This window comes from Melanotaenia boesemani, chromosome 10, assembly GCF_017639745.1.
Source record: "Melanotaenia boesemani isolate fMelBoe1 chromosome 10, fMelBoe1.pri, whole genome shotgun sequence".
NCBI lineage: Eukaryota > Metazoa > Chordata > Actinopteri > Atheriniformes > Melanotaeniidae > Melanotaenia > Melanotaenia boesemani.
Window position 1 is genome coordinate 5,423,569 of NC_055691.1, and position 27,186 is coordinate 5,450,754.

Consider the following 27,186-nt stretch of genomic DNA (forward strand, 5'->3'; position numbering starts at 1 on the left):
CGTCAGCCCATGAGGCCAAACCAGCGATTCACGCAATCATCGTTGAGCCAGCATTTAGCATGAGTGTGGCTTCCTGAGGAGCACAAAGCACAACTAAACACAACTAAATAAAAAAAATAAAAACAAAGCATCAAAATACCAGAGAGTGCCACAAAACCGAAGACAGAAGGGAAATGAGGTAGTTTCACAAAACAAAGAAAAAAACAAAAACAATGTGTCTGAAAACACAGCGGTGAAACGGAATACTATACAAAACATGAGAAACAACAAAATTTTGCACTGCATGAGAAAAAACAAGTAATTTCAGAAAAAAACAAAACAAAACAAAAAAAAAAAAAACACCTGACCCACAAAAAAGAGACATATTAAAAAAAAACACCAAATTTTCCAACATTCATGTAAACAACAATGTATAATTATAACTTGAGCCAATGACAAATTTTAAATAAATATTTATTGATATGATATACTATGTATTATTTATAGTTTTTATTTAATAATAATTACATAAATACTATATGTATCTATTTAAGAGATGTTTCTTTACTTGCAATTTGAATGTTTTTATTCTAATGGTTTGCTCAAAGTTTTTGGGAAGTAAGTTCCATGCAGACATAGCTCTGCACATTACTGTTTTATTTTACAATAGTTTGACTTTGTCTTTGACACAAAACTGACCTCTGACAGCATGTCTTGTGCATAGGTTTGTTTTTCTGAACTGTAACATAGTTTTTTTTAATAGAACTTGTACGGTTTTTATATGGATACATTTCTTATGAATATTAGTAACGAATAAAATAATCTTTCTCTTACCATTAACCAGCTGAGATTTCTATGCATTGTTCTGAAATCACAGCCAAGGACAATACGAGCTGCTCTATTTTGGATTTTGTGACCAGACCACTGGACAGTAGTCAAGATTTGACAAGATTAAATGTTGCTTTGGGATGTTTTATGAGTCTGTTGTGGCCTCTATGCTGTTGCATGTTTGGGCAGCAGGCTGAGGGTTGCAGACACAAACAAACTGAACAAACTGATCAGCAACGCCAGTAACATTGTGGGGATGGAGCTGGACTCTCTGACGGTGGTGTAGGAGAGGAGAATGTTGTCCATAATAAAGACAATACTGAACAATACCACTTCACAACCTGCTGATCAGTCACAGGCGTATGTTCGGTGAGAGACTGATACCACCTCAATACTCCACTGAACGACAAAGGAAATTGTTCCTACTATCAAACTGTAAAACTCCTCCGTGTAGCAACAACATCCACTATTGTACATTTACACTCTGCACTATAGATGAATGCATGGATGAGTTTCTCTTGGTCTTTCTGGGAGATTAAACTTTAATTCTGTTGATTTTCTGAGCTGGTAAAAAGCTTCTTAGTAAAGCCTTGATGTGGCTGCTGAAAGTCAGGTCTGAGTCTATCAACACTCCAAGGTTACGAACTTGGTCAGTGATTTTAAGAACCCGAGTCTCCAGGTGTTTGCCAATGCTGACTCTTTTCTCTTTGTTACCTAACAGAATCATCTCAGTTTTTTCTTCATTTAATTGTAGAAAATTTTCCCTCATCCAGGTGTTTATTTGCTTCAGACACTGACACAATAAGTCTATTGGGCTGCAGTCATCTGGTGACAAAGCCACGTAAAGTTGTGTATCATCTGCATAACTGTGATAATTAATGCTATAGTTCTGTAATATTTGACCCAAAGGAAGCATATACAAGTTGAACAGAAGAGGTCCAAGGACTGACCCCTGGGGGACTCCACAAGTCATGGCCACTCACTCGGATTCATAGCTGTCGATCGTAACAAAATAATTCTGGCCTTCTAAATAGGACCTGAACCAGTAAAGAATCTATCTATGACAACTCCCAGCAGTTTAGTCTCTTGCACTTGGTGTACACAGATGTCTCTTTTTGTGTCGGTCCTCTGATGGACTGATGAGCTGTCTGCTTGTTCTCCGAGGGCTTGAAGGGTACAAATAATTAAGCACATCTTAGGGTATCTTTAAAACTATATTTATTGTGATCTCTGTTGTCTCTGGTTTTGTTTCAGCCACTGTGGGATTGAAATCCTGTCTGTAAAATCAATAAAAAAAATAAATAAAAATTCAACTGTTTAATTATCCTTGTTGTTCCAGTTCTGTTGCCCTCATGTAAACAGTCTGCTATTGTGTTTTATTTAAGTTACTTCTGTGGATCTGGAGAGATTAGCATAAACCCACAGCTGAAGATCCACAGTTTCTAAGTAAAGATGCAAGAAATTTACAATGAGATTATCAGTGCAACACTTGATCTAAACTTTTACAGTAGAGTGGCCTGAAACAGCCTTATGTTTGTCAAAAAGCTCCTGAATGACTTTCATACTAAAGGAAGCTAAATCCTCTAATCTTCTGAAATTAAGATTTAACTATTTGGCCATGATTCCTAAATTACTATCCTGAATTATATGTTAACAGTTTTCGGTGATTTATGGTCCACATTGTTTTGTGGAAAATGCAGAAAATGATGAATATTGGTGGAGGGCTGTTGTGATACACTACTGTATCCAAGTCCAGGCAGCTGGGGGGAGAAAAAAGTCTGTATTAGCAAGTCTGTCATGTAGCCAGCAGTAGGATATATTACAGTTAGAGGCAGTTTTCAAATAAGTTGGGGCCCTGCCAAGAAAGTCTCAGAGCAATTTGAGAAAATGCATTCTGCAACCGTTGGCAGCAGATTCTCTGTCATTATCTAATATTGTATAGTTAACCTGCTGGGAAATCATGTTCACGGCACCTATAGAGCTTCAGTAAAGGTAGAGTGCAAAGAGCAACTATTGTAAAATTTGTTTCTTTAAGATATGGCCCAACTTTTTATTTTTTCCTGTGGACATACAACTCCAAATGTAGAAGAAATCTCTTAAGAAATCTCATAAGAGATCAAATGTATTAATCTGTTGTATCTTAGATAAACAAAAAATGTGATTCATGTTGTTCCAATGTTTCTTTTTATAATCTGATACGAGTTCTGCTGAAATCTAAAACAGTAATATCAAAATTAGCAGTGCGGTGCAACACTGCCACTATGCGGGCTAATGTGGGAACTGTATGCACGATCATTCTTAAAATCATATGTATGACCATGAAATTTCTATTTAACATCTTATATGTAATACTTTAGAAAGGCAGAAAACTAAACATGAGAGATAAGCTTTTCAAACATTTGTTTCCATTTAAATTTAAATAAATGTTTATATAAACGAATTTTAAATGTTTCAGTGAAATATCGCCATAGGAAGTGAAGTTTACCGGAAACGGACTTGTATTTCGGTGCACATAAACTGATACTTCCTGTTAGAAAGTTTTGTGCGCTTTGAGCACTATTTGGTCATGTTTAAGAATGTTTTGAGTAGACTGGTGACAGAAACGGTTTGTGTCCACCGTCATGTGAAGCACGTACCGTTTACACAGACCTTTACAACCGGCCGAGTGTCGGTGAGAAGCTTCACCGACGTGAAGGACGAAGTGCAGCCGCCTTTTGACTCGTCTCTGCTGGAGCTCCTAGTATGTCCGCTTTCCAAGAAGCCACTGAGGTAACTCGCATAACAAACTATGGCTGTAAGGGAAACACTTCCGCAACAGTGAGAACAGAATGACACAGAAAATGGATCACTATACTGTAAAATATAGTTTTGTTTGTTGGTTTTCGGAAACAAGCCGAATCGGAGGCTAACCTCACGACAAAATGAAGACGCGATAGGCTGTTTTTGTTGGACTAATCGTTTAGAACAGTTGCAACTCCATTATACTGAAAGATGTGTATCTTATCTGGGGATGTGGAATTTTAATTTGTCACCCCAACAGTTTCTTGTCTCATTTACCCCAGCAAAGGAAGTCTTTGAACCATCCAACAAAACTTTTAATTGCTTTTCTACCACAACATATATGTATATCTATGTGTGTGTGTGTGTGTATATATATATATATATATGTATATATATATGTATATATGTATATATATATATATATGTATGTGTATATATATATATATATGTATGTGTATATATATATATGTATATATATATATATATATGTGTGTGTGTGTATATATATATATATATATATGTATATGTATGTGTGTGTGTGTGCGCGTGTGTATATGAATAGTTAAAAACTGTGGTATTGTCTCACATCCTTCCCCAGGTACAATGCTGAGACCAACGAGTTGATCAATGAGGAACTTGGCATCGCTTATCCCATCGTTGACGGCATTCCCAATATGATCCCTCAGGAGGCCAGGCTCCTACAGAAAGACGCAGACACTTCCAATAAACCTGCACAATAACTCAAATCACAACACCCTCAGCCGTAAGAAAGAAACAGACTGAATACTGGCAAATTAAATGTGTTGGACTGAATAAGACACAGGCACTAGATTATTTCTTGTTGCATTCTAGCAAAAGTAGATGTGATACATCACTAGATTTTTATTTTATTTGTAAGTTACAGTAGAAGAAATCTGTCAGAATGTTCTCCCTGTCCATGATGGTGGGACTGATCCCCATAGTGTCTCTGTTTGGTTTGTTTTACTCTGCCGCTGTGGATGACAACTTCCCACAGGGCTGCACCAGCAGCACCAGTCTGTGTTTCTACAGCCTGCTGTTGCCAGTCACAATCCCCGTCTACGTCTTCTTCCACCTCTGGAGCTGGATGGGGATCAAACTCTTCAGACATAACTAGACTGTTCTCAGAAATGTTCACAGAAGTACTGATGCTGTAATAAAGCTCTTCTTAGCAGTTTTTCGTCATTTTGTTACTTGATACCAGTAAGGTATAAATATATTACTCACAACACACACACGTGTCAGTGCAGAAAACTAAACTCCTGTTGTAAATGGATGGCTGTGCAAGAATGGAAAGTTACATCTATGCTTCTATGGGGATTAAATAAATGAACCTTAAATGAATATTTGGGTAATCCAGAAATGATCATTCTTAGACTTCCAAACAATGTAGAAATGTAAATAAATAAATAACCTTTAATTGATAAGACCATTTTCACAGAACAAAGCCATGAACAATTTGATGTCAGTTTTGTGAAATAAAAAAAATGAAAATAATTAAGAGGAACAGTCTCAAACTTCTGTATACTTCAAACTTAATGACCAACTTGAAAACCAGTTTACATGAAAATTATTCCAAAGGCAGTTTTTTTTTTTCTTTTATGTGTTTAACAACTATAATACAATTTTTATTAGGGGCAGATTTTTAAGTGGTGTGTGTAGTATTTGAGTACTCCATGTCAGGCAGAACTAACTACTCACAGGTACTACCCCGCTTTGAAAAACAACTAAAATATCCCATCAACATCGAACCTGTCTTTAAAAACTGAACTCTTCAATGCCATCGACAAAAACAGCTCTTAAACTCAAGCTACAGGAATACTGAACGTGTTCCAGATGTTATAATGCATCTGGCTGAGAAAGTATGATTGTGGCAGCCACTAAATGCAGGTTGTGATCCAGACACCTTCATACACCTCCTGGTGATCCTCAGCGGCGCTTCTTAACTTGAATGTCCTGAGAGAGCTTCATCAGTGGTGACTCCGGTCGAGGCGACCGTCCCTCTCCTTTCGTCTTGAAAAAGAAGGGTTTGTTTAGTTTCATCTGGATTCCTTTCACCTAAAGTCCAAACAGAGAAGTAATTTTGTTACTGAATGTTGACAGTTTGTTTTAATGTTGTTTTATTATTATTATTATTATTATTATTATTATTATTATTCTGATGAACACATCTAGCAAAACATCACATTTTTGTTAGTATAAGAATTGATCCTAGAAGCCAGTACTGTCATTGTTGACAAAAACAAAAATGAATCATTTACATTTTTTGCTGCATTTCAGAATTCTTTCTAATATTCTGCTTAAATGTTTTAGAAGTTCATATTAATTAATCTTTAGATCTCAATTAATCTTTAGAAGACAAATGGAATAATAATATTAAGCACTGAATCACTGTGTCATCTTTGTCCATAAACTGCGTCTAAAGATCTGAATGAATCCAGGGTGGCGTTAAAAACACTGGATTTCGTCGTAGGATGTGATCTACAACAGGGATGTCAAACTCATTTTAGTTCTGGGGCTTCGTACAGAACCTTTTGATCTCAAGTGTCCTGGACCAGTAATATAACAACACAATAACCTATAAATGACAAAAGCTCTCATTTTTTCCCATTGTTTTAGTGCAACAAAGTACATCATCAGAATGTTTACATTTAATGAACTTTTAAACAGCATTATGAACAAGCTGAAATTTCTTGAGTGAATCTATATTTTGCCTCAGCTGATCATTTACATGTGCATTAAAAGTTACAAATCACAATGGATCTGCAAATTCCCAAAACATGTAATCACAGGTATCTAAACCTAAACACAGTATTAAACATGACTTGCAATACCTTCTTAAAACATGTACATTTCCACGTGTGTGTAGTACCATACAATACAAACTGATGTCAAATCTATTAATCACTTAACACCTGCCGTTTGCAACAAACCACTCTTGACCTTTATTTTATTTCTTTATATCTAATTATTTTAGCGTTTTTCAGTCTTATTTATGCATTTATTTAATGTTTTTATTCATTATTTATTTTCATTGTTATTAATTTATTTAATGTTTAATTGTATTTTATTTTAGTCTAGTCATTTCATTTTGTTTGTTTTTTCCTGATTTTGTCCTGCATTTCTTTTGTTTTCATAGACTTGTAAACAAAATCAGACATTAAGAGTTTAAATAAGAAAGATATAAAAGATATAACAATTTATCCCCGTCCTGTAAATGTTTAATATTTAAGCATTTTAGAAAAAGGAAACCTCACAAGGACAAATTTCAAAATGCAGTTACTGTTCAGCCCAGGGCACAGACTGGACCCTCTGGGACCCCAGTTTTCTGAATGTTTGACACCCCTGATTTGGATGCTCTGTAATGATAATGCTGCTTATAATGGGATTATGTGCTACCACCTGGATGGGGTCTCTCCTGCCACAGTGGTAGTGGTGGTCATCCTCGCTGGAGGTCGTCGTGTCTGCAGACTTGAGGTCAGCATCTGACTGTGGGCTCGGAGTTCTTTTACTTTGACCAGAAGAATCCTTCTTTACTTCATCGTCTTTTATCGGTGGAGAACCAGACACACCCACACCTCTCTTATCTTTCATTTTACCAGCTAGCAAAGACGGTTTCTGGTCATGAAGAGTCTCTTCTTCATCTCTAATGTGGATCGCTGACAAATTCACTGACAAACAGAGGTCTTTTCTCACCCTCAGTGGTAAGCTCAAATCCAAAGGTTTTAAGTCTTCAGAGTGCACAGGCTTTCTGTTTTTCTGGCAGAAGCTGCGGTAAAAGGACAGCTCACTGGTGAAGAAGTTTTCTGTCTGTGTTGAAGTGCTCACTTTACATGGTGGAAGTGGGGACAAGTCATTAATGTCTTGTGTCATTTGTGGAAGGAATGAAGAGGAACACTGGCTTGAGGAAGTCGCAGGGGTGGGGTTTATAATAATTGGCTCATCCAAGAAAGGATTCACCACTTTGGGTCGTAAACTTAAAGATGTTTTTTTCCCTTCAGCCAGGTTTGCTTTAACCTTCGTTGGTGTCTGAAAGGATGTTTTTTCCAGCTGAGGTTGTTCATGAATTTTCTTATCTTCTTTGGCTTTACCTACCGTTTTCAGCTCTCGCACAAACTTTTGTGATGCTCCGCACAGCTGATGGGAATATGAGTTTTGTGGATGTTTGTGTTTTATCTCCCTCTCAGCTGTGTGCCGGCCTTTGTCTCGCTGTTTGAACACTTGAGGAGATGCAGCTGTAGGTCCGTCGCTGGCTTCGCTGCTGGAAGGTTCGACAGGCGATGCTCTGAATGTTTTTTGGGTGATGAACAGATCTTGGCTGTTGATTTCATCACTGGTACACTGAGAGTGGTTATCATGAGGTTCAGTCTGGTTGTGCTCTGTCACTGAGACCTGGGAACAGCTCTCACCCTCCGTCACAGCTTTCATGTCTTTGGACAACCAGGCAAATTTAGGACGTTTAATACGAATGTCAACAGGTGATAAACCAAATGCCACCATCTTCCTTTTTTTGGTTTTCTTTTTGGAACCTTGATCCTGATCGTCTGGGTTTAACGTCGCATTTTGGGATGGATTTGATTCTGGAGGCTCTTCCAAATGTTTAGCTTGATCACCAGTAACCTGTGTAAATGTAAAACAATCTAGTTCCAATTTGTCTTTCCTTTTCTTCTTTCCTTTCTTCTTTTTTCTCTTTTCTTTCATCTTTTCTTTTGTTTCACTGAATTTGGGATTTTTCTTTTTTTTCTGCCCTCTTTCTTTTTTATGGTTTGTGGCTTTTTTGTTCTTCTTGGACTCATTTTTTTCTCTTTTCTTCTCAGGTGGAGTCCAAGACTCCAGACACAATTCTGCATCCTCAAAGTCACTTGAGTCCCTGAAACAAACAAAAGAACTACATTATTTTAAATATGTCTGCTAACAAAGTGTTGGAGAAATATTTCACTGATGACCTTTCTCAGAAGCAGAGTGAATCACTTTTTGCAGCAGTGAACATTTTCCTGGTTTCATGTGTATTATCAACAACTTATTTCCAGCTTTCTGTCTTTGTAATCCGTTTAATCCCACCTAGAGCTGGGTGATCATACGATCGTGATAAATTTCTGGTCGATCACGGTGATCAACTAAGAGCCTACTTACTCGATCAACGATGGCAGAAAAGTGCGCAACAACAGCCGATGAGAGTTGACCTCTTTCTGCTCTACTTACACAAGTTGTTGGAGAAGTTGAAGTTAAGGCTGTTCCAAACTCTGCAAGAAGTGAGAACTTTTTTCTTGTTCTTGAGACCACATAAAAAAAATTCCGTCATTTTGCTCTCACAGACGTGAATGAGGACAGTTCTCGACACATAGGCTGAGCAGAACTTTCTTCTCGTGGGGCTCTGAGAAGTATTGTGTGATTGGTCGGCCATTTGAGCTGGGCATTGTTAATACAGAAAAGAATAAAGCGGAAAACACGTGGGATTTAAAGGTGTCATCACCTGGTCTTTTCATGTATCCACTGTCCTCTATGTGCATTTAAATATTTTTTTGAAAACTTATTAAACAAACACAAAAAAAATCGAACATAGAGCTTGTTCTGACCCTTTGCTCATAACACCACATTGTTTTGTGAAAGTTCATGCAAGCTTTGGACTAATGTTAATGAGGTGCGCGCTGATTGGCCGCAGGGAGTCCAGAGTCTGAAGGGAGGCCGGCCCAGTGCATGCACAGTGCGTCCAACTCAAACATCAACAGCTTAGTGATGGCGAGCGAACCTGTCCGAGCAGCAGCTTATGGAATTCAGCCATTTATGTTTGAACCAGACTCCAAGCCTGAAGATACCGAGATGGTGGAAGAAGCATGTTTACAACAAAATGTTTACAAAAATTTACGTGGCAGAGAACTTCACCCCACTTATAAAAAAGAAAACATGGGGCTCATTTGTACATTGCAGGGGGTTAAACTTTCAGGCCCTTAGCATTAGTGTTAGCATTAGCTGCGTCAGCAGTAAAGCATGACTTTATATCATTATGTCATTCCACCCTTAAAGCATGACTTTAGGGGTGGAAGAGGGCCTGGCTTATTCAGATAGTCTCCTGTGATGACAAAATCACAGAAGCAAATTAAAATCATGCATTTAACTCGACTGTCTTCAAAAGAAAGATTTTCAGGGAAGTTAACACTTTGGTCCAACACCAAGCACCTTCCTAAAGTATAATCAAAACACAACTCGCTTATAAAGGACAAGAATGGCTTAAATCCATCAGTTTGCGTTCTTTCTTCTTGGCATGCTTCATGATACCATTTCAAATGGAAACTGAATCAAGAAAAAGAAAATATGTTGTTCTAAACAAGGAGCCGTTCCTGCTTTGTTTTTATGCCAGGTCGCACGGGGAGTGACTGTTTTTCCTCAACCAATCAATGTAGTGTGTCAAACTCCACCCTTTCGATTAGGTTGGTTCCCCAACAGAAGGGTCCCAACAAAGTAGGACGAATTGGTTATTAGATTACCCCTCCTAGTTTCGAGTGGAAACACGAAAAAAATATGTTCCAACCCACCCCGACCCACACTCATCGGTGGAAACGGGGCTTAAACATGATGATCCAATGTTATGTCAGAATCCCCATATTAAGTAAAGTCAAATTAAAAGAATCTGTGCTAAACTTGTATCAATAAAGTGTCAATATATCAATCATTTTATATAAATCAATTGTTATATAAATAAACTATATCAATAAAGTTTTATATGTAGTCTATTTGTTCATTTTTGGGAGATATCATATCAAAATGATGATGTTTCTCCCCTTTTTTAAGGCAGAGCTGTCAGTCAGTCCCCTGCACACTGATCCTCAACATCACCTCAGATCACGCAGAGCACGTCCTGTATTTTCCACATCATTTTCAGCAACTCAAATCACTCAACGAGGCAATCGAATGATTTCAGAGAAACGGGGTCTTATTTGTCTTTGGTCACGTGATATTCATAAAAACAATATGAGCCTGGATGCAGGCTTCGGGCCTTCTGTGTTAGACATAACATCATAATCCAGACCTCCTTTAATGAGTCAGGCAGAGAATCTTAAGAATGATGAGAGGGTGTGAAGCATTATTTAGTTCCTTGAAAAAAGTCTCAGGTACCTTTGGTTAAAATGTGGCTTTTGTTTGTGCCTATTATTAACTTCAGCCATACCATAATGTGGATCTGAGATAAAGATGTGTGTACCACCACGGACTCTTAACCTTAAAACTCTGCTAGATAACTGGTGCCCCCGAGCGTTATAACTTAAATTATCTACAATTTCTCAGCAACTCTGTGGGGCAAATTGTGATCTCACAAACCAAACAGTTTCTTAGATTACAAAGATGTCTTAAAGACATAAAGACCTGGATGACTGAATTTTCTCTTTCTAAATTCAAACAAGACTGAGATTGGTGTCTTTGGACCTGAAAAACTCAGGACAAAATTCTCTAGCACTTCGCGCTCAGACTGCAGGTTTACTTGTAGTTCCCAGAGTCTCTAACAGTACAGTGGGAGGAACCTTTGGCTATCGGGCCCCTCTCTTATGGAAACAACTCCTAGTTTGGGTTTGGGAGGCAGACACCCTCTCTACTTTTAAAGGGTGAATAACTAGGATTTTTTTTCCTTAAAAATAATTTAAAATGTTCTCATTTGCTGCAAGGGATAAAAGGAAGCTTCCCTATAAACAATCTGTCTCCTACATCAACAATGTCTTTGTCAAGTTTTTCTCCTTCAAAATAAGAGTTCCGTGCTGGAATAACTTGGGTGCACTGTGTTGCTCTTTCTGTGTTTGTCTGTGTTTGTCCTTATAAACTTATGCAGTTACTATCAAATTAATTTATTAAGTGAGACTAAGGGAAAACTGCCGCTGCGAGGCATTTGTTGATTAATTAGCGTGTGATATTAGCGCTAGCATTGCAAAGCATAGCAACTTACTGTGTGTGTCAATCACCTTCGCTCCTCATCATGATGTTTGCTGGTGCTATGTTCTCCGTCCTTCATAGACTGTATAAAAGAACCGTCCTCTCACAAACCGGCAACCTAAGTAAAACTCTCCAAGGGGGAGAATGCTCTCCGTGTTTTCTCTTTCGGCTGCAGTTCTGATTTGAAACACTAGGCGTCAATGCTTCTTATTTTGCCTTTAAGATAAGGCTTAAAACCCAGCGGTGGTTTGCGACCACTTAGTTACACTTCCAGCTGTTAATACTCTGCAAAAAGCAAGAACTTATTTCTTGTTCTTGAGGCCACGAGAACATTATGAGAACGTTATTTGTCTCTCTTGACTGTGAATGGGGACAGCTTGGTTGGACATTTGAGGTGGTCGTGGTTAACATGGAACAGCATGAAACAGAAAGTTGTCACTTCCGCATTTCCAATGATGCCAGACTGACAAATAGTTTTAATTAACAGCTGATCAATGAGAAACTATGAAAATGAATACAAGACATGAGCTGCGTGCTCAGCTCTTTTGCCTTACATTGATATAAAATGACAAGTTTTCCTGCCAGTTCTGCTTAATTTGGGGAATTATTTAAATTCTTAGGTACAAATTGAGGTATAATTCAAACATTAAGAACCTTATCAATACTTTGCACCTCCGGTCTCTGTTACAGACTCTCCAGTTGTGTGGAAGGACACACGCATTCCTTTTTTATTTTAATATTTTAAAAAAGCCCAGGTATAAGGTGGCAGACTTGATTAATGTGGTCTGCTTCTGCAAAAACAAATTCTGTAAATTAAAAACTATTGGGAAAAGTTAGAGACTATTTATTTAAAAGAGTCTAAGAGCTCCACTTGTTCTTAAATACTATTTACTGTCTGTCTTTTATATTCTCTGGAACATTAACATTTTAGGCTTTAATATAGAAGATTAAGCAGCCACTTCTTGCTCATGATAGCAACCTATGCCAGCAGCAAGACATTAATTCTGGTTATCATTTTTGTGATGATTTATGATACCACTCACAAATCCCAAACCAAGTAAAACACTGCCCAAATAAATCTCATTAATAAATAAGTTAACAGGCTTTCTCTGTAAACTCAATTATAGTTGAGAGGTTTACTGAGACGTGCTTAACAAACATCCCCACAGCATAGCAGTTATGCCGTCAGTGGGATTCATATACAAACTTCAGGCATCTGTGTATGTGGCACAGCAACATATATATGTTAATTATTAAAAGTTATACATCATTAGTCTGAATAAATTAGGAATCAACCATAAATGTATACTCTCCTACACCTCAGAAAGGTCCGTTTTGAGCCACAGAGCCAAAGCTCCTCTCATAAATGATGGATTCCACATGCTTGGGAGAAGTCAAAACACATTGTTTGTGATTTGCTTAGTATATTTCTGCTTGAATATAAAATCATTACTTTGAACATAGATGTTTTATAAGTGTCTCAGATATAACATCTTTAAAAAAATTTAAACAAAACATTTGATTGTACCATAAATGTGCCAAATGGCTGTTTGCAACATGTTCATTTTACATTACCTCACCATTATCTGTGTTCCAGTGCTGAGAAAGACTTGTGGTGCTGCCTGTTTTTTTGTACTTTAAGCTGAGTCAAATAAATTCATAAATAAATGGATACATCTTCACTTGAATGTTCACATATTGATTCATGAAATCCAGAGATCTTCCTTCCTGTGTGTGTGTGAAGTTATTTGGCAGTTAGTCCAGCCTTGTAACACAAGTCTACTTCTCCCTCAACTAAACTGATCTAAACTGGATCCTTTTTTCCAACCCTTAGACTTTCCAGTGGACTATACATCCTCCTGTGTGACAAAGAACTGACTTCAAAATCCTGCTGTTAGTTAACAAAGAACTGAATGGTTTAGGACCAAAATACATTCAGGATCTTCTGGTTTGTTATGAACCAATCAGATCCCTCAGGTCATCAGGGTCACTCTCTTTTCCTAGAGTCAGAATTAAACATGGAGAAGCAGCGTTCAGCTTTTATGCTCCTCACATGTGGAATAAACACCCAGAAAACTGCAGGTCTGCTGAAACTCAGCAATTTTAAATCAGGGTTAAAAACTTTTCTATTTGCTGCCTTTTATAAAAAACTGTTATTTATTTCTTGTATTTGATCTTTTTCCCTTTATTTACATTTTTATTTTTTTTTTTTATTTGTTTTTAATATACTTTTTGATGCTTCTTCTGCACTCCACTGTAATGCTTTAATATTTTATTAAAAGCATTTTGAAATATCTCGTACATAAAATGTCCTATACAAATAAACTTGCATTGCCTCATTTTTTTGGCTTTAACTTCCAAACAGCCAGACTTCTTGTAATAATTTAAAGGTGTCTTGAACAATAGTTTTCCGGGCTTTCTTAAGGTCTTTAAAAAAATGTCTTTGGACATTGAAGTTTTTTTCCCCACTCATTAGCTTATGTTTTTGTTTGTAAAGCCACTGAACACTGACCTATACGTCATTTAGGAATAATAAAGCTCCCAAACTCAGGGAATAAACCAGTGTTGTGTTGACTGATCAAACAACTTAGCAAAAAAATCTATTTTAAATTGGATCTTTAGGCTCTTTGTTACTAGCAGCCTGTGACAAAGAGACATCTTTATAAATATATATATATATATATATATATATTTCTTTAGTTTCAATGTCAAAGAAGTAGCAATTAGCTGAAAACTTAGTATATCTCAGCATGGTGCAGTCTGTCCTTAAAGAAAAAGGTGGAGAACAAAAGAAGTGTCAGGCCTAAAAAAGTATCCACAGCAGATGAAAAGGATTAAAATATTATGTCCTTCAGAAATAGTAACAAATCCAACAAAGACCTGACACAGGACCTGCGAGAAACATCTGGACTCTCAGCTGATCCATCTACTGTTTTGTAGAAGTCTCATCAGAAACGGTCTCCACGGGTATGGGTGGCTATTAATAACAAGACTCCATTCTTAAGGAAAGGAAAGATGGAGAAAAGGCTGAGGTATGCCTCATGATGCCAGAACTTGGTGGCAACAGGTCTGATGGAGTGAACCTCATCAGTGAAAGGCAGCCAACATCCAAAGAAGAGCTTTGGAAAGTCCTTTAGATACCTGGATAACCAGAAGACTAGCTGAAGAAATTACAAGACAGCTTGTCCGGGATTCAGGATGTTTTAAAGAAAAGCTGTTCATACCAAATACTGACGTTCAAGCTTGGTACAAACGTTACTGCATGTCCATTTATATTTATATATATGTCCATTTTACAGCACATGCTTCTAGAATTTACTGTATATATTTTCATTTATCTGTTAACATATAAAGAAATGAAAAGTTGCTCATATTTTACACATTAGTTTATTGTATAAAGGTTGCCCACCACGGCTGACTATTTTTCCTGGTATTTTGGCTGTGTAAACTGCTTCTTTTTTTTTTTAAATAAAGCGACTTTGTAACACTGTCTCTGAAACTGAGTAAGTGAAACGACTTCGTTGTGAATATTCTTGTTTTGTTCTGTCTTTGGTTTTACGACACTATCAATTTACTACCAAGAACTGGCGCAAATTTTTGGATTAACGGGGCTAAAAGGATTTTCTTCTTCTTCATTGTGTCTTAACAAGCGCGCCGTCTGAAACTGACCGTTTTAATATCTTTCTAACCAGTTGAACCAAACTAAACATGTCTTCTCGCAGTTTAAAGCTTAGCTGAGAAGATTTTATGATCCATCTGTAAACATGACCACACAAAGACATACTTTTGACAAAAGTTCACGCTCACCTGAGAGGAAACATCCAGCTCCGGTGCCCGGTGGATTGAACTTCAAAGAGACCGTCTCTGCCGCCTCGGGTTCACGTTGCTTTCAAATACGCTTCGGAGAAGTGGAATCTCACGGGAAACAGGAACATTGCGTTTTTATCTTATTTGACTAATTAAAATGCTGCTACCCAGCTCAGCAATGTTTTTTGTTTGTTTGTTTGTTTCTTTATTTATTTGCATAATAATAAAATGCTGACTTCACAAAAGTATGCATCTTTGCAAAAACAAAAAAAGAAAAAAAACAACAAAAACAAAAAAAAGATTATTTAACTTTTAAAAAAAATATTAATGTTGTAAAAATGGTTTACACCACTTGGTGTCGCCATTGCTGCTAATATGAGTGTGTTTCAAACCGCGCACTTACATGAGTGCACTGGAAGGTAGTACGTAGTGCGCACTAAGCACTACCTTCTGTAGTGACACTATCGTGGTTAAGTGCTCATCTAAATTGAGCACTAACGTTTTGCACTTACCAGTAGGGACGTACCGGCTTTTGACAGTGATTGTTCTGCTGCCTTAATTTACAGAATGAATTTCCAACTCTTGATTTTACTTTGTTTACTCTTTACTTAACCCCACCTGTAAACTTTGTCGCATCCAACGTAGGACCCTCCTCGGGCTGCACATGACTTAGAATGTATGCTTATTTATTTTAAGGTATATGACCCTCCTACATGCTGCCTAATAGCAGCGCCGCTCCGTTAATATACTTTTTTTTTTAGGACAATCCGTCCAAGTTCTTCCAAAATCCAAAATCAGGTTAACATACGTGTTTGCATGTCATCATACTTTTATGCTATTAAATGCCTTTTAAAAAGGCCTATTTTGTGAAACAAAGAACCGTGGCCTCCACTGTATTAATCTTTCTCAGTAGATAACAATAGAAACCATCAGCACACGTTCATGTGTCTTTGCGTGTCTCCTCCATACCTAAAGTGCAATTTAAAACATTAATAAAACATTTTTTAAATAAGCAAAGATATATTTACTGAATTAAAGTACTTTACATTATACATCTGTTTTCATTGGTGTTTACACTGATACCGTTCACGTCTGGCAACAGGAAACCAGTTATACTAGAAATCATCATTTAAAATATGAAATGCAGTAGCCTAATGAAGACGCTTAAACAGGTATGCAGAAAACATTTTATTTAAAATTTTTATTGAAACATTTCTCTCTTGCTGCCTCCATTTCCACAGCAGCGTCCTAACCCGCAGGTGACACCAAACTTGTGATTGCGATAGATAGATAGATAGATAGATAGACATTGTGGGTGTACGTAATTACGTAACTTACGTTTTGAACCGACTTTTTTTTTCTTTTTTTTTGACCCGCCCATTTTCAGTTGTTGATGACGCAGAAAATGGGCAGGCACAAGACGACCGTTGAGATTGACAGCAGCAACAAACCAAGCAGGCGTTGCTAACTACTCTTATTATCCAAGCATACGAATTACCGCACAAAGAAAGTTGTTTTCATGACCATGAGGAGAAGAAGCAGCAGTAACGCCAGCAGAAAAACCTCAACAATCAGAAGGCGGAGTGAGAATGTCCGTTTTGATGAATTCGGCTTTGCTCTCAGTAAAAGAAAGGACCAAAAACTTCATCACCGAAGTCACGATTACAGGTGCGGGACAGGTTGATTAACAGTAGCATAAAACTAACTTAGCTAATTATTGTTGTCATAGCCCAACGAACGTACTTAAAGATTTTGAGATCGGTACTTTTTTCTGTTTAACAAATTCCTTTAAACTTTACTGTATTCACTGGTTTAGAGACTAATCGAAAAGGTTGCTGTAAAAAGTTTAGTCTTTTCACAAAGAAAAGCATATCAATCTTGTTTTCATTGATTAATTGTAATCGGACTGAAGCATTGATCTAGGTCCTTCCCACACCGTACTGTTATGTAAAATAATAAAAACAAAAGCAAACATCTGTGTATGCATACTTCACAGAAAAATGAATGAATCACACCAAAATAGAAAACTGTTTGAAACCCGCGATTAACATATTTTAATCGCTAAAATTGGGGGTTTACAGAAAATTAAACCTAAAATAGACGAGTCAGCCTGAGCTCACCACGTTGTGTTGTCTTTGTCAGCTACCCCCAGCTGAGCTCAGTGAGGGTCAAAGAGCTGTGTGAGCTGCTCAGCTACTGGAATGGAGCCAGTTTCATCTGCAAGAGTCAGGTGAGATGCTATAAACTTTTGTTAATTTAATCTTAGCTCTATAACATGCAGTATGTATTTGAACATACAGTTTATTTTTACAATTCTTTTCAGGTTGAGAGATTTATTAGGATGGGTATTCCTCCAAGCCTCCGAGGAAGAGTGTGGAAGTGCCTCATCAACGTGGACAGTCTGAGAGTAACCAGTCATTTCAACTACCAGGTGGGACAAGAGTTCAGTCATCGTTATATGAGTAATTGTTTACATTCACTTGTGAAATAATGAGTTCAAGGGTGGAAACTAATTCTTTTTTTTTTTTTAGTTTTTGTTAAGCAATAAAGTAAAGGTCACATATTTTATTTCAACTTTTTATTTTCACATTTGAGAACAGAGATTTGTTTGCTGTAACAGACAAATGTAACAAATGTGAACAGTTCATTTGAAAAATTTCCATTATGAGAGACTTTTCTGTTGTTTTTGACACTTCATAGCAATTTTTATCAGAAAAGTAATAAGCAATAATTAGAATTACATGTTTTGGATACACCCCTACATGTAATTAAAGGTAACATTGATTTGAAGTATAATATAGTTGAATATGTTATGTGTCTTGTATTACTAAAGTCAAAGATTCTGTCACAAATACTCACAAATGCTGAAGTTTACAGCCAATTTATTTTTGATTAGGAAATAAGAAATGTTGTGTATTCTGACAGAAACACGACATCCTAAATTTTCAGCACAGAACAATTTGCAAAATTGAGATTGTGTGGATTACAGAAACCTTCCTTTTTTTCCTGAATTTATGACTAAATTATTTGCTACATCAGGAAATTAATATACGGATGGAACTGGTGGATTAAGGTAGTTATTATAGTTAAAAAAAAAAAAAGAAAAGGTTTTTTTGCTTTTAAAGAAAATATTTTGGTGCATAAAGTTACTGCCTTGTGCGGCTACAAGGACATCTGGCTTCTATTAAGTGTTTTTTTTTTTGGTTTTTTTGTTCCCAACGAAGTTATACGAAGATATTTCAATTTTCCATTTGTCATTAAACGTGCCATCAGCAGTTCTACCATTCAATATATACACTTGTTTTTGTTAAAAGCTGATCATATATACATTTATTCTGCTGAAAACCCCTGAAAACCATCAGAAATGGAGCAACAGAGAACCTCAGGCCTAAAGACCCAAACATGTAACAGGAAGTACTACTTGAGTTGTAACTATAGTAAAATAAAAACCTCCTAAATTTTGCTTACCTTCTGGTGTGTGACATTAGACCAGTTTAGCACAACTCAAGAAGAGATTGTGCCTAACAACAGGATCAGTACAAACTATCTTTGTTAAAACTGCAACCCAGGCAAATCCAAGGATTTAAGTATTACCTAATCATGTCATTTTGTGGTGGGTCAGTTTGGCGGGTGGTACTTTGGGCTTTGTGTCTGTGTTAGTTCTCGGGTTGTATACCATGATAATGTACTTCACTGGTTACTAAGTAATGCGGATTGCGAGCGTTGGACCCTGCGAAAGATGGACTAACTTCCACGTGTTGGTGTAAACAGAAGTTTATGTTTGGGGTGGAAGAAGAGCAGTTTTACTCACAAAATGTTTCAGAAATTTGGCTTTTTGTGTGATGTCAGAAAGTACCTTAAATGCATCTTTACAGGTGAGCTTAGTTTGACCTTCTCTAAACTTTTAAATGCACATGTAAAACTGTTCAATGTCTGAGTATTTATTGTATAACATGCTGTTCTCTGACAAGATAACTAACTGAAAAAAAGAAAACCCAAAACCCAAAAAAGTGACCTCTAAATGTTCTGCTTCCATGACATCTGGTATTAATCAGTCCTCTTCATCATATCGTTCACATTTTGACATCATCAGACCAAGACAACACTTAACATTATTGATCCATTGACATCCTTTTTTTTAAACTTGTCCTCTCCAGCATCATAGCGAGCAGAATGATGGTCTGACTGCTGTGTTGTGCCAAAGAAATTTGCTTTGCTAAGAGGAGCTTTATGGATATAAGGCTCCTCTTAAATATTATGCGTTGTTTTTAATTTAGTCTATATCTGAATTTACATATTAATGCTGGATCTGACGAGGGAGTGGGGGCAATAAAAAGGAAAGAGTAAACAGAAGATAAAAAGAAAGTGACAAGAAGAAAAAGGAGGCAAGGTTACACCAGATTGAAAGCAAAAGCATCAGCTGTTCAATCTAAACAGGAAAGACCAGGCAACCACCTGCAACATGTTCAAGAAAAACAAAGCTGACAATCACCGGGAGCAAAAAAAAAAAAAAAAAGACAGAAAAGCTGGAGAAAAAAGTCATGATTCACAACAATAAAAACATCAGCAACACAAAAAACATGAACATAACTAGTTATTGGTGATTAAACCCACAGGACAACACAGTGGCTGTACCAGCATGCGGGTTAGTGAATGTGAGGGGAAAAATATCAGATGTAAATAATGATGAGTGTCATCGTGTTACCAGGCACCTGCCCACTTTTGTTTCAAAAAATGGTTTGAGATGAAGGAATTACCTCTACATGATTCTACTTGAATACTCAATATTCGTTATGTACAGTGTCCCTGAACGTATGCCATTTTCTGTAAACGTTTTCTGAGTAGTGTATTTCATTGGAACATGTCATTGAGATATCTGCCTTTATCTTAGGACCTTCATGAAGCCCTTCAGTCAGTAGCTGTCAAGCAAAATTTTGATTCACACACCCATAGCTGAAGTTTCAAATAAACCAAAGCAAAAAAAGATGTTTAAAAATGCCTCAGTTTTATTAGTCTTTGATTTCATCCCTCCAAAACATGCAAGTCAAGCGACTGTCAGCAGATTTCACCAATTTAATGTTTTTTTGCAGCAAAGTAAAATTAAACCTCTACTGCTCTGCAGGTTTGTTGTAGAAAGCTTTGTCCTCATACCTACCTGTAATCATTTATTTTTCTCAACAGACATGCTTGTCTGAAGTACGAGGGCCCCTTGTGGACTTGGGTGTCAGCGAGTACGGCATTTTGTCTGCAATCACCACTCTGAGTGAAACCCAGAATGATGTGGGTTTAAATCAACGTCATTCCTCAAGCTGCTCGGTGGATGACATCACTCTGTTCAGACAGATTGCTCTGGACCTGCGTGAGTTCAGACAGGGCAACGGGATTAAAGCTTAGAAAGTAGAGGCTAAAGATTCTCTTTCTGTTCTCTTGGGGAAAAAATGTTTTCCATTCATAGTAGAGACATTTGAAGGTTTATTCTTTCAAATATTTTTTAAGGTGTACATGGGTCATACATGCTTCCGCAGTCATTTTATATAGCTGTATTTTTTGTTTTTTATGATTGTGTGGGGTTAAGGTCAAAGTAATGTAATAATCAGGTAAGAAATGATAATAAACAAAATAGATTCATTTCATTTGTCCGCGTCTGCAGAGCGTTCCTTCCCAACCCACCGGTCTCTGATGGGAGAGAGTCCAGAAGCCATCGAGGGTCAGGCTAAACTCTTCAGAGTGCTCATTGCTTATGCCAAATACAACTCGCAGATTGGCTACAGCCAAGGTAACAGACTGCATGATCGGTAAACAGTTTTAGCCAGATTTATGTTTTCACATCATATTATTATAATGTAGCAACAATAACCTCAATTAAAACCGTTTAATTCACGAGGCCGTCCTGTGTATGATCTTGTATAAGAGAAAGTTGGCTGTTAGTAGCTAATGTGCATCTAAGGTAATGAGTAAATGAACTGTTTGGAGGTGATGTGGGATTCTTGGGACTACATTGTTATAACGATGAGAACATAAAGATCCACACCCAAATTTTAGACTCAGCTTCTGATCTGATGTCACTTCATGCATCCAGTGGAGTTTTCACCAAAACGATTTCTCACTCTTTGAGATTTGATTTTCTCAAAGGAGGAAATGATTTTTGGCTGTTTGCCTGTAGAAAAGGTTTTCAAGTGAAATTACTCTGGAAAAAATGCATATAGATAATAAGAAATAAATGCAACAGATCTGAACGGACTTCTTTAAAATTTATTTAATGATTGATGTTGTTTCATAGGCATGTTAGTTCCAGGTTCAATGTGTGCAATAATGTCGTTTTAAAAAGGTTCTTAATAAACATTGAACCAGTCCGGTCCTCAACTTGTTCCAGAATTTTCTTTTTGGCCTGCTGTGTATTTGAGTTTAAATGTCTTTTTTTTTAATTCAGTAAAACAAACATTTTGTGAAAAATTCGTGCCAGAGAATCATGATTGTAATTCTGAGCGAAAGAATCATGATTCACATTTTTTTTCAGAGTCGCGCAGCCCTAATTTCCACAGCTCTGGATCTGCCCGGTCTGTTCTGACAGTCATTTATAGGAGCTTGCGCTAAATGTGTAGAACTGTGCTGCAAACATTTTTGTTCCCATAAACTGGGGTTTTAATGTAACCTAACAGCAGCAAACATGGAGCATCAGAGCAAGTGGGCAATATGTTATATTGTATTACAAAAGATACCTAGACCACGGATCTATATTTTGGCTTGTCAGGTTGTAGGGCTCGGGTTTTCCAGCTGTTTTCTAGAGACTATTAAGAATTGGAAAACAAGAAAAACAAAGGTTGTGGATGGACACTGACATCTGCAGCATTACAGGCATTTTATGTTCCTTGTTCTTCCAGCATAGTTTCCGTAACATAACTGAACATGTTAAATTGTTTGTAAAAAATCTACAATAATTGTGACTCTAATGAATCAAACAAATTGTGCCATTTGAGATTTTTCAGAAACCTCAGTAGACTGGCTGAAATTCTTTTTGCTAATCATCTAAATGTTTGACCAAAGCTATATTCATTCAAAAGGAATGTGAGCATTTGTTTTAACACATCCTCACATTGACTATTTTTTTTCTTTAGAGGTGTTTACTTGTTACTCGTGCTAATGGTAAGTCTGGACCACCTCAGAGAACCAAGCTCTGTGCTCAAAGAAAACATCACTACTGCTGGATGGTTAAAATGACTAAATAGATAATATGAATGGGGAGTCAAATATTTTTCAGCAACTCTTAACCTAATGTTATTAACAGGTTATTGTCTTCCTACATATATTTGAATATTGGCTTAAAATGACGTTCCCTTTGAAGATAGCTGCAGTGCACAGAGTGACCAGTAGGTGGAAGTAGAGCACCATTTATGTGAACAGATGGCGAGTATCACAGTCTGTACTTCAAAAAGGACTCTTTAAAATTAATTTATATTTTAAAATGAGGAGTTCTGATGTCATGATGATTTTGTACTTTTAATTAATCTTAATTTAAAAAATAATTTCTTGTAAAATCTGATAAAAAGAAATAACTATTGAAATAGCTAAAGAAACATTGATTTTTACTCTTCTGTATTATCCAGATTCTGTATTGACCAGAAAAATAAACAAAACTCATTTCCCCATTTGAAACACTTCTCCAAAATTTCAGACAAGCAGTAGAAACATAAGCAAGTGTAACATCAAAGATTAGAAAAATGAACTAGACACACATACAGGTCATTCATCGAAAGAGGAACAAGTCCAGAGGGGGGATTGACCAGAACAACTTGTGTATTTCCTTTTAGTCTTTGTAATGTGGACTCCATATAATGCTGTTTCTGTCACTGCACCAAACCAGTCTCTGGGTTCTTTCAGCTTTAACTGATGCATTGATAAATATAAATATGCATACATGTAATGTATTAATGCCCAACTTTTTTGTCTCTGACCATAGTTTTTATCATAGAGGAAGGGGTTTGATTAACCATATAAATTGTTATGTACACTGTATCATAAATGTGGAAGCTATCTGAGGCACATACACACTTGCAGGTATGGTATTGAAGATATATTTTACTTTGTGCATCATCAATGAAAAAGTGTGTATGTGTGTTTTACAGGGATGTCCTACATAGCTGCAGTGCTGCTGATGCAGTTGGGAGAGGAGGAGGCTTTCTGGGCTTTGACGGCCTTGTTGGATAAATCCAGATATCTGGCTGAACTGTTTGACCTCAGTCTCACCAAGTAAGAATGACTTTAAAATTAACCATATGTGGTTTCAGATTAACAACTTTACAAAGTCAGGGATTTGTGCAAGTCAAAGGATATTTACAGTCAGACTTTTCAGTAAAATACAGAGAGTAATGTAAAAGATTAAGTCAATAAAAGAATTGCTACTAAAATGACTTAACTTAAATACTTAACATATTCAGACATTATGATGTGTTTAAATGAAAAGTGAAGCGAGGGAACTGAGTTCAAGTCAATGGAAGGACACACATAAGTCCATCAGCTTGAGCAAAATACCCACTTGTACCTTTGCTGAGACAACCTGTGAGCATTAAAATGGTTCTTATGCCACCAGAAGTGATGATCAATTAGAGATTTGATCTGTAGGACAACTTTCAGATATTGACTATTATTACAACTAACAAACAACAGTGTTTTGATATTTTGGGGATTTGTACAGCAGATACAAGACACGAACAGACATTGTCTCATTGCTGATGGCAGAAATAAAGGATGCTAAGCTGTGTGATGTCTGTTGAGTTAAACTTCTTCCATCTTCTCTGAAAGCGAAATTTTTGCCTGTTGCAACATGCTGCTCAAACACTTCAATAGCTGAAATTGTGCAAGCAGTGAGAGGTGGACATTCATTTTATGTTTGAAGGCTTTATTTCAATAATCCTTTTAAAACTTGATGGTTTTCTGGAAACATTCAAACTTGATTAAACCTTTTTTTCCAGAAGAAAATAGAAACAAAAAACAGCTGACATGTTGAAATAGTAGTGAAATGTTGCATCATTAGTCTGAGGTTTGGTTTTGATATTAATCAGTTGTTTTATAACAATGAAATATGGTCATGGGCACATAAATCTGTGTTTATATTCATTCTCTCAAACAAAATGTCTGTGTATTTACAAATCTTTTATTTGTTGGTTTTAATTCATTTATGTATTTCTCCTGTTTGACAGCTACAGCACTAAACTGGTGTCTTTTCTGCTCCTGACTAGGGTCCAACATCAAGTGAAAGTTTTCGATCAGTTCCTGAAACACCGGAAGCCTCAGCTCTTTGAGCACATGGTGAGTCACCAAGTATTAAACATGACCATAGGTTAAATTATTAAAGGCCAAAGGGTTTGAAGGAGGAGAACTGGAGTTATAGCAGTGTACATACTTTCATCAGTAACTCAGTTCTCCTGTGTATGTATGTATACTGGGACGAAACCAGTGGTCCAGTTAAATGGCCAAGTTGAACTCTAAACAGAAGCTTGACTTGACTGTCCAATCACTGACTGAAACACTGTTCTCAGTGACAATTTCACAGCAGACACACCATCTTTTAAAGTGTAACACTGTTCTTATAATTGGTGGTGCTCTTCGAGGCAAGTGCAGCAAGTCTTTTCCAGCTAAGGCAGAAACATGTGTTGGCGTTTAATTACGTTTGAGAAAAGAATCAGCTGAATAGTTCGTCCCTCACTGCCCCAAATGTGTTTTCCAGAAACCGTAGTCCATACATTATCCAGAAGATTGTGTAAGTGATTGTGTAATCTGCCTTAGTGCTGAACTGATTCAGAAACTTTAGGTATCAGAGCGCTCAGAACTGTGAGAGTTTAGTGTTTTGGGGCTGCAGAGAAACGCTTGTTTCAATTCCAGCCTTTCTCTGACTTACTGAAACTAACTGTGGTAGAAAATGTAATCTCTTAGAACACTAACCAGAAAAGAAATGTCAGAACATGTCTTATATTTAAATTTTTAAAGGTAAAAATGTTTTGATTTTGTTTTGTAAAGGAAAGAATGCATTTCAACATTATTTTGCTTCTGGATTCAAAAGCATTATTAGTAGGATGTATGGTACTGGTAAAATTATAAAACTCATCTGGTGAGTGCTCCTCAACTTTTATAGAGCACAGATTTTCTCTGAGCCTAACCCAGCATTTAGCAGGGGGGAGGCAGGGTACACCCTGGCTACCAGTCCATCGCAGGGCCAACATAGAGAGACAAACAATGGAAGGAGCTGGAGTACCCGGAGAGAACCACGCATACACGGGGAGAACATACAAACTCCACACTGAAAGTCCACTGATCGAACCTCCCCCCAGCCGAGGCTCGAACCAGTGACCTTCTTGATTCATTTTTATTTATTTTTTATTTTTTAAGAGGTGTGTTATACCCTCACTGATGTATCCGTCTGCAGCACTCTCATCCCGGCAAACAGACTTTTTTCCTGGTGCAGATTCACAGACATACAGTTGTGGATGGCCCTCGAAGCTAGCAGTGTGCTGATTGGCTGAAAGTCGGCCAGAGCTGGTAGAGCCTGACAAGTCATTTTGAAACAAAAGATATAGTGCCAAAAATGATAATTAGCCAAGAAGCACAAGAGGAAGGCTCAGACAATAGTTACACTGGACAGTCATTATTATATAACACTTGGTTTCACTCCTGTCACAAAGCAGATCGTTATACTCCCTTTTCCACTACAGAGCAAAGCTGAAGTACCAACGTCACAAACAGCCACAGCTCAGGTTGTTTCACATATTTCTGAAACATATGAAACATGGAGGTGTGTGTGTGTGTGTGTCTGCTGGACCTGAGGGGAGCAGAACACAGAGGCCTGACTTGATGAGAACCTAAGAAGTAAGCACTGAATATACCTACTTGATGGAGTGTGTAACCAGTTCATCTCCACCATAGAGGCTGCAAGTGGAGACTCTTACCACTGCTATGTGAATGCAAAACTTTTTGCCTTCTGTTTTCCATCCAGTTAAAAGCCAAATAAGTTCGTTTTGGTAGTTTGAATTGTCTTTTGCAATAATTTAATTTTCACAAAATGGCAAAAGGGAGAATGAGTATTCCTGTAAACTTCTCTGCCCAGCCCTGTTAACACAGATCCCTCAACTCAGAGAATATCTGCAGTTGTTCGTTACTGAACTGAGCACACTGGCCGAAACTTTTTAAATATCACCTAAATTTGGAGTATGTCCACACACTAATTCCTTCACTGCTACTATTAGTGTTGCTCAAGTGACTTTGTAAGGATTCCTATAGGTCACATGACTCAGCTGGTCTGAGAGAAAAACTGCCCACTCACACACGTACACCCACACAGTATTGGGGTTTATTGTAAGCACAATAGTTTCTTCCCCCTCATGGAAATAGCCCATAGAGATCAGAGGCTAGCATTTCTTTGTAATAGAGCTGTTCAGCAGAGTTAAGACAAGCAAGCTTTGTTGTACTCACTGCTTGCTTTACCCACAATGCCTCAGTTAACAGTGGCTGAATGCATGTTAATTGCCAGACTGTCCTTTAGAACAACTGATATCTTACCCAAGTTTTCCTAGACATGTCCACAATGACAAGCAGTGAATGGTTACAGCAAAAGTAAGTATCACAACCACTTGTTTTCTTTGCTTCCTAAAATCTGGAACAACATTGTTGCCTATTAGCTTGTAAGACTGTGTAGCAGAAAGACTGATAGAAGAAAGAGAGACCCCTTCCATAAATGGATTTTACCGAAGTGTGAATTATGTGTGGATGGACGCCTCCATTAGGACTTAGTAAAAGCTTATTTGGCCACAATTGGCTTTGAAATGAGTCTTGGATACATTTTTGGTCATGTCAAATCAACCCTTC

General features: G+C 37.2%; 4 protein-coding genes across 5 annotated transcripts in view; 3 read left to right on the forward strand and 1 right to left on the reverse strand.

Annotated features, from left to right (window-relative positions):
* The first annotated feature begins 3,304 nt into the window (after positions 1-3,304).
* On the forward strand, positions 3,305-4,333 carry LOC121648091 (protein preY, mitochondrial-like). The gene is made up of 2 exons (XM_041998040.1): positions 3,305-3,576; positions 4,187-4,333. The coding sequence occupies exons 1-2, from the start codon at positions 3,374-3,376 to the stop codon at positions 4,326-4,328; spliced, it is 345 nt and encodes a 114-aa protein (XP_041853974.1). The 5' UTR covers positions 3,305-3,373; the 3' UTR covers positions 4,329-4,333.
* Positions 4,334-4,510: 177 nt separating this feature from the next.
* On the forward strand, positions 4,511-4,780 carry LOC121648092 (phosphatidylinositol N-acetylglucosaminyltransferase subunit Y-like). The gene has a single exon (XM_041998041.1). The coding sequence runs from the start codon at positions 4,511-4,513 to the stop codon at positions 4,721-4,723; it is 213 nt and encodes a 70-aa protein (XP_041853975.1). The 3' UTR covers positions 4,724-4,780.
* Positions 4,781-4,933: 153 nt separating this feature from the next.
* LOC121648090 lies at positions 4,934-8,257 on the reverse strand. 2 transcript variants are annotated; one of them, XM_041998039.1, is made up of 2 exons: positions 7,009-8,257; positions 4,934-5,664 (listed from the first exon to the last, which is right to left on the reverse strand). In XM_041998039.1, exons 1-2 carry the CDS (start codon positions 8,104-8,106, stop codon positions 5,536-5,538), a joined length of 1,227 nt encoding a protein of 408 aa, XP_041853973.1. In that variant the 5' UTR covers positions 8,107-8,257; the 3' UTR covers positions 4,934-5,535. The 2 variants fall into 2 exon arrangements, with proteins under 2 accessions (XP_041853973.1, XP_041853972.1); XM_041998038.1 differs by having other exon boundaries at positions 7,006-8,257.
* An 8,482-nt stretch (positions 8,258-16,739) lies between these two features.
* si:ch211-266k8.4 (TBC1 domain family member 10A) overlaps positions 16,740-27,186 on the forward strand; it is an 81,881-nt gene continuing 71,434 nt past the window's right edge. The window contains exons 1-7 of the mRNA XM_041997909.1: positions 16,740-16,998; positions 17,473-17,560; positions 17,654-17,761; positions 20,512-20,689; positions 20,981-21,106; positions 23,454-23,577; positions 24,567-24,636. Coding sequence (XP_041853843.1) covers positions 16,850-16,998; positions 17,473-17,560; positions 17,654-17,761; positions 20,512-20,689; positions 20,981-21,106; positions 23,454-23,577; positions 24,567-24,636 — 843 coding nt within the window. The 5' untranslated portion in view covers positions 16,740-16,849. The remainder of the gene's footprint in view (positions 16,999-17,472; positions 17,561-17,653; positions 17,762-20,511; positions 20,690-20,980; positions 21,107-23,453; positions 23,578-24,566; positions 24,637-27,186) is intronic.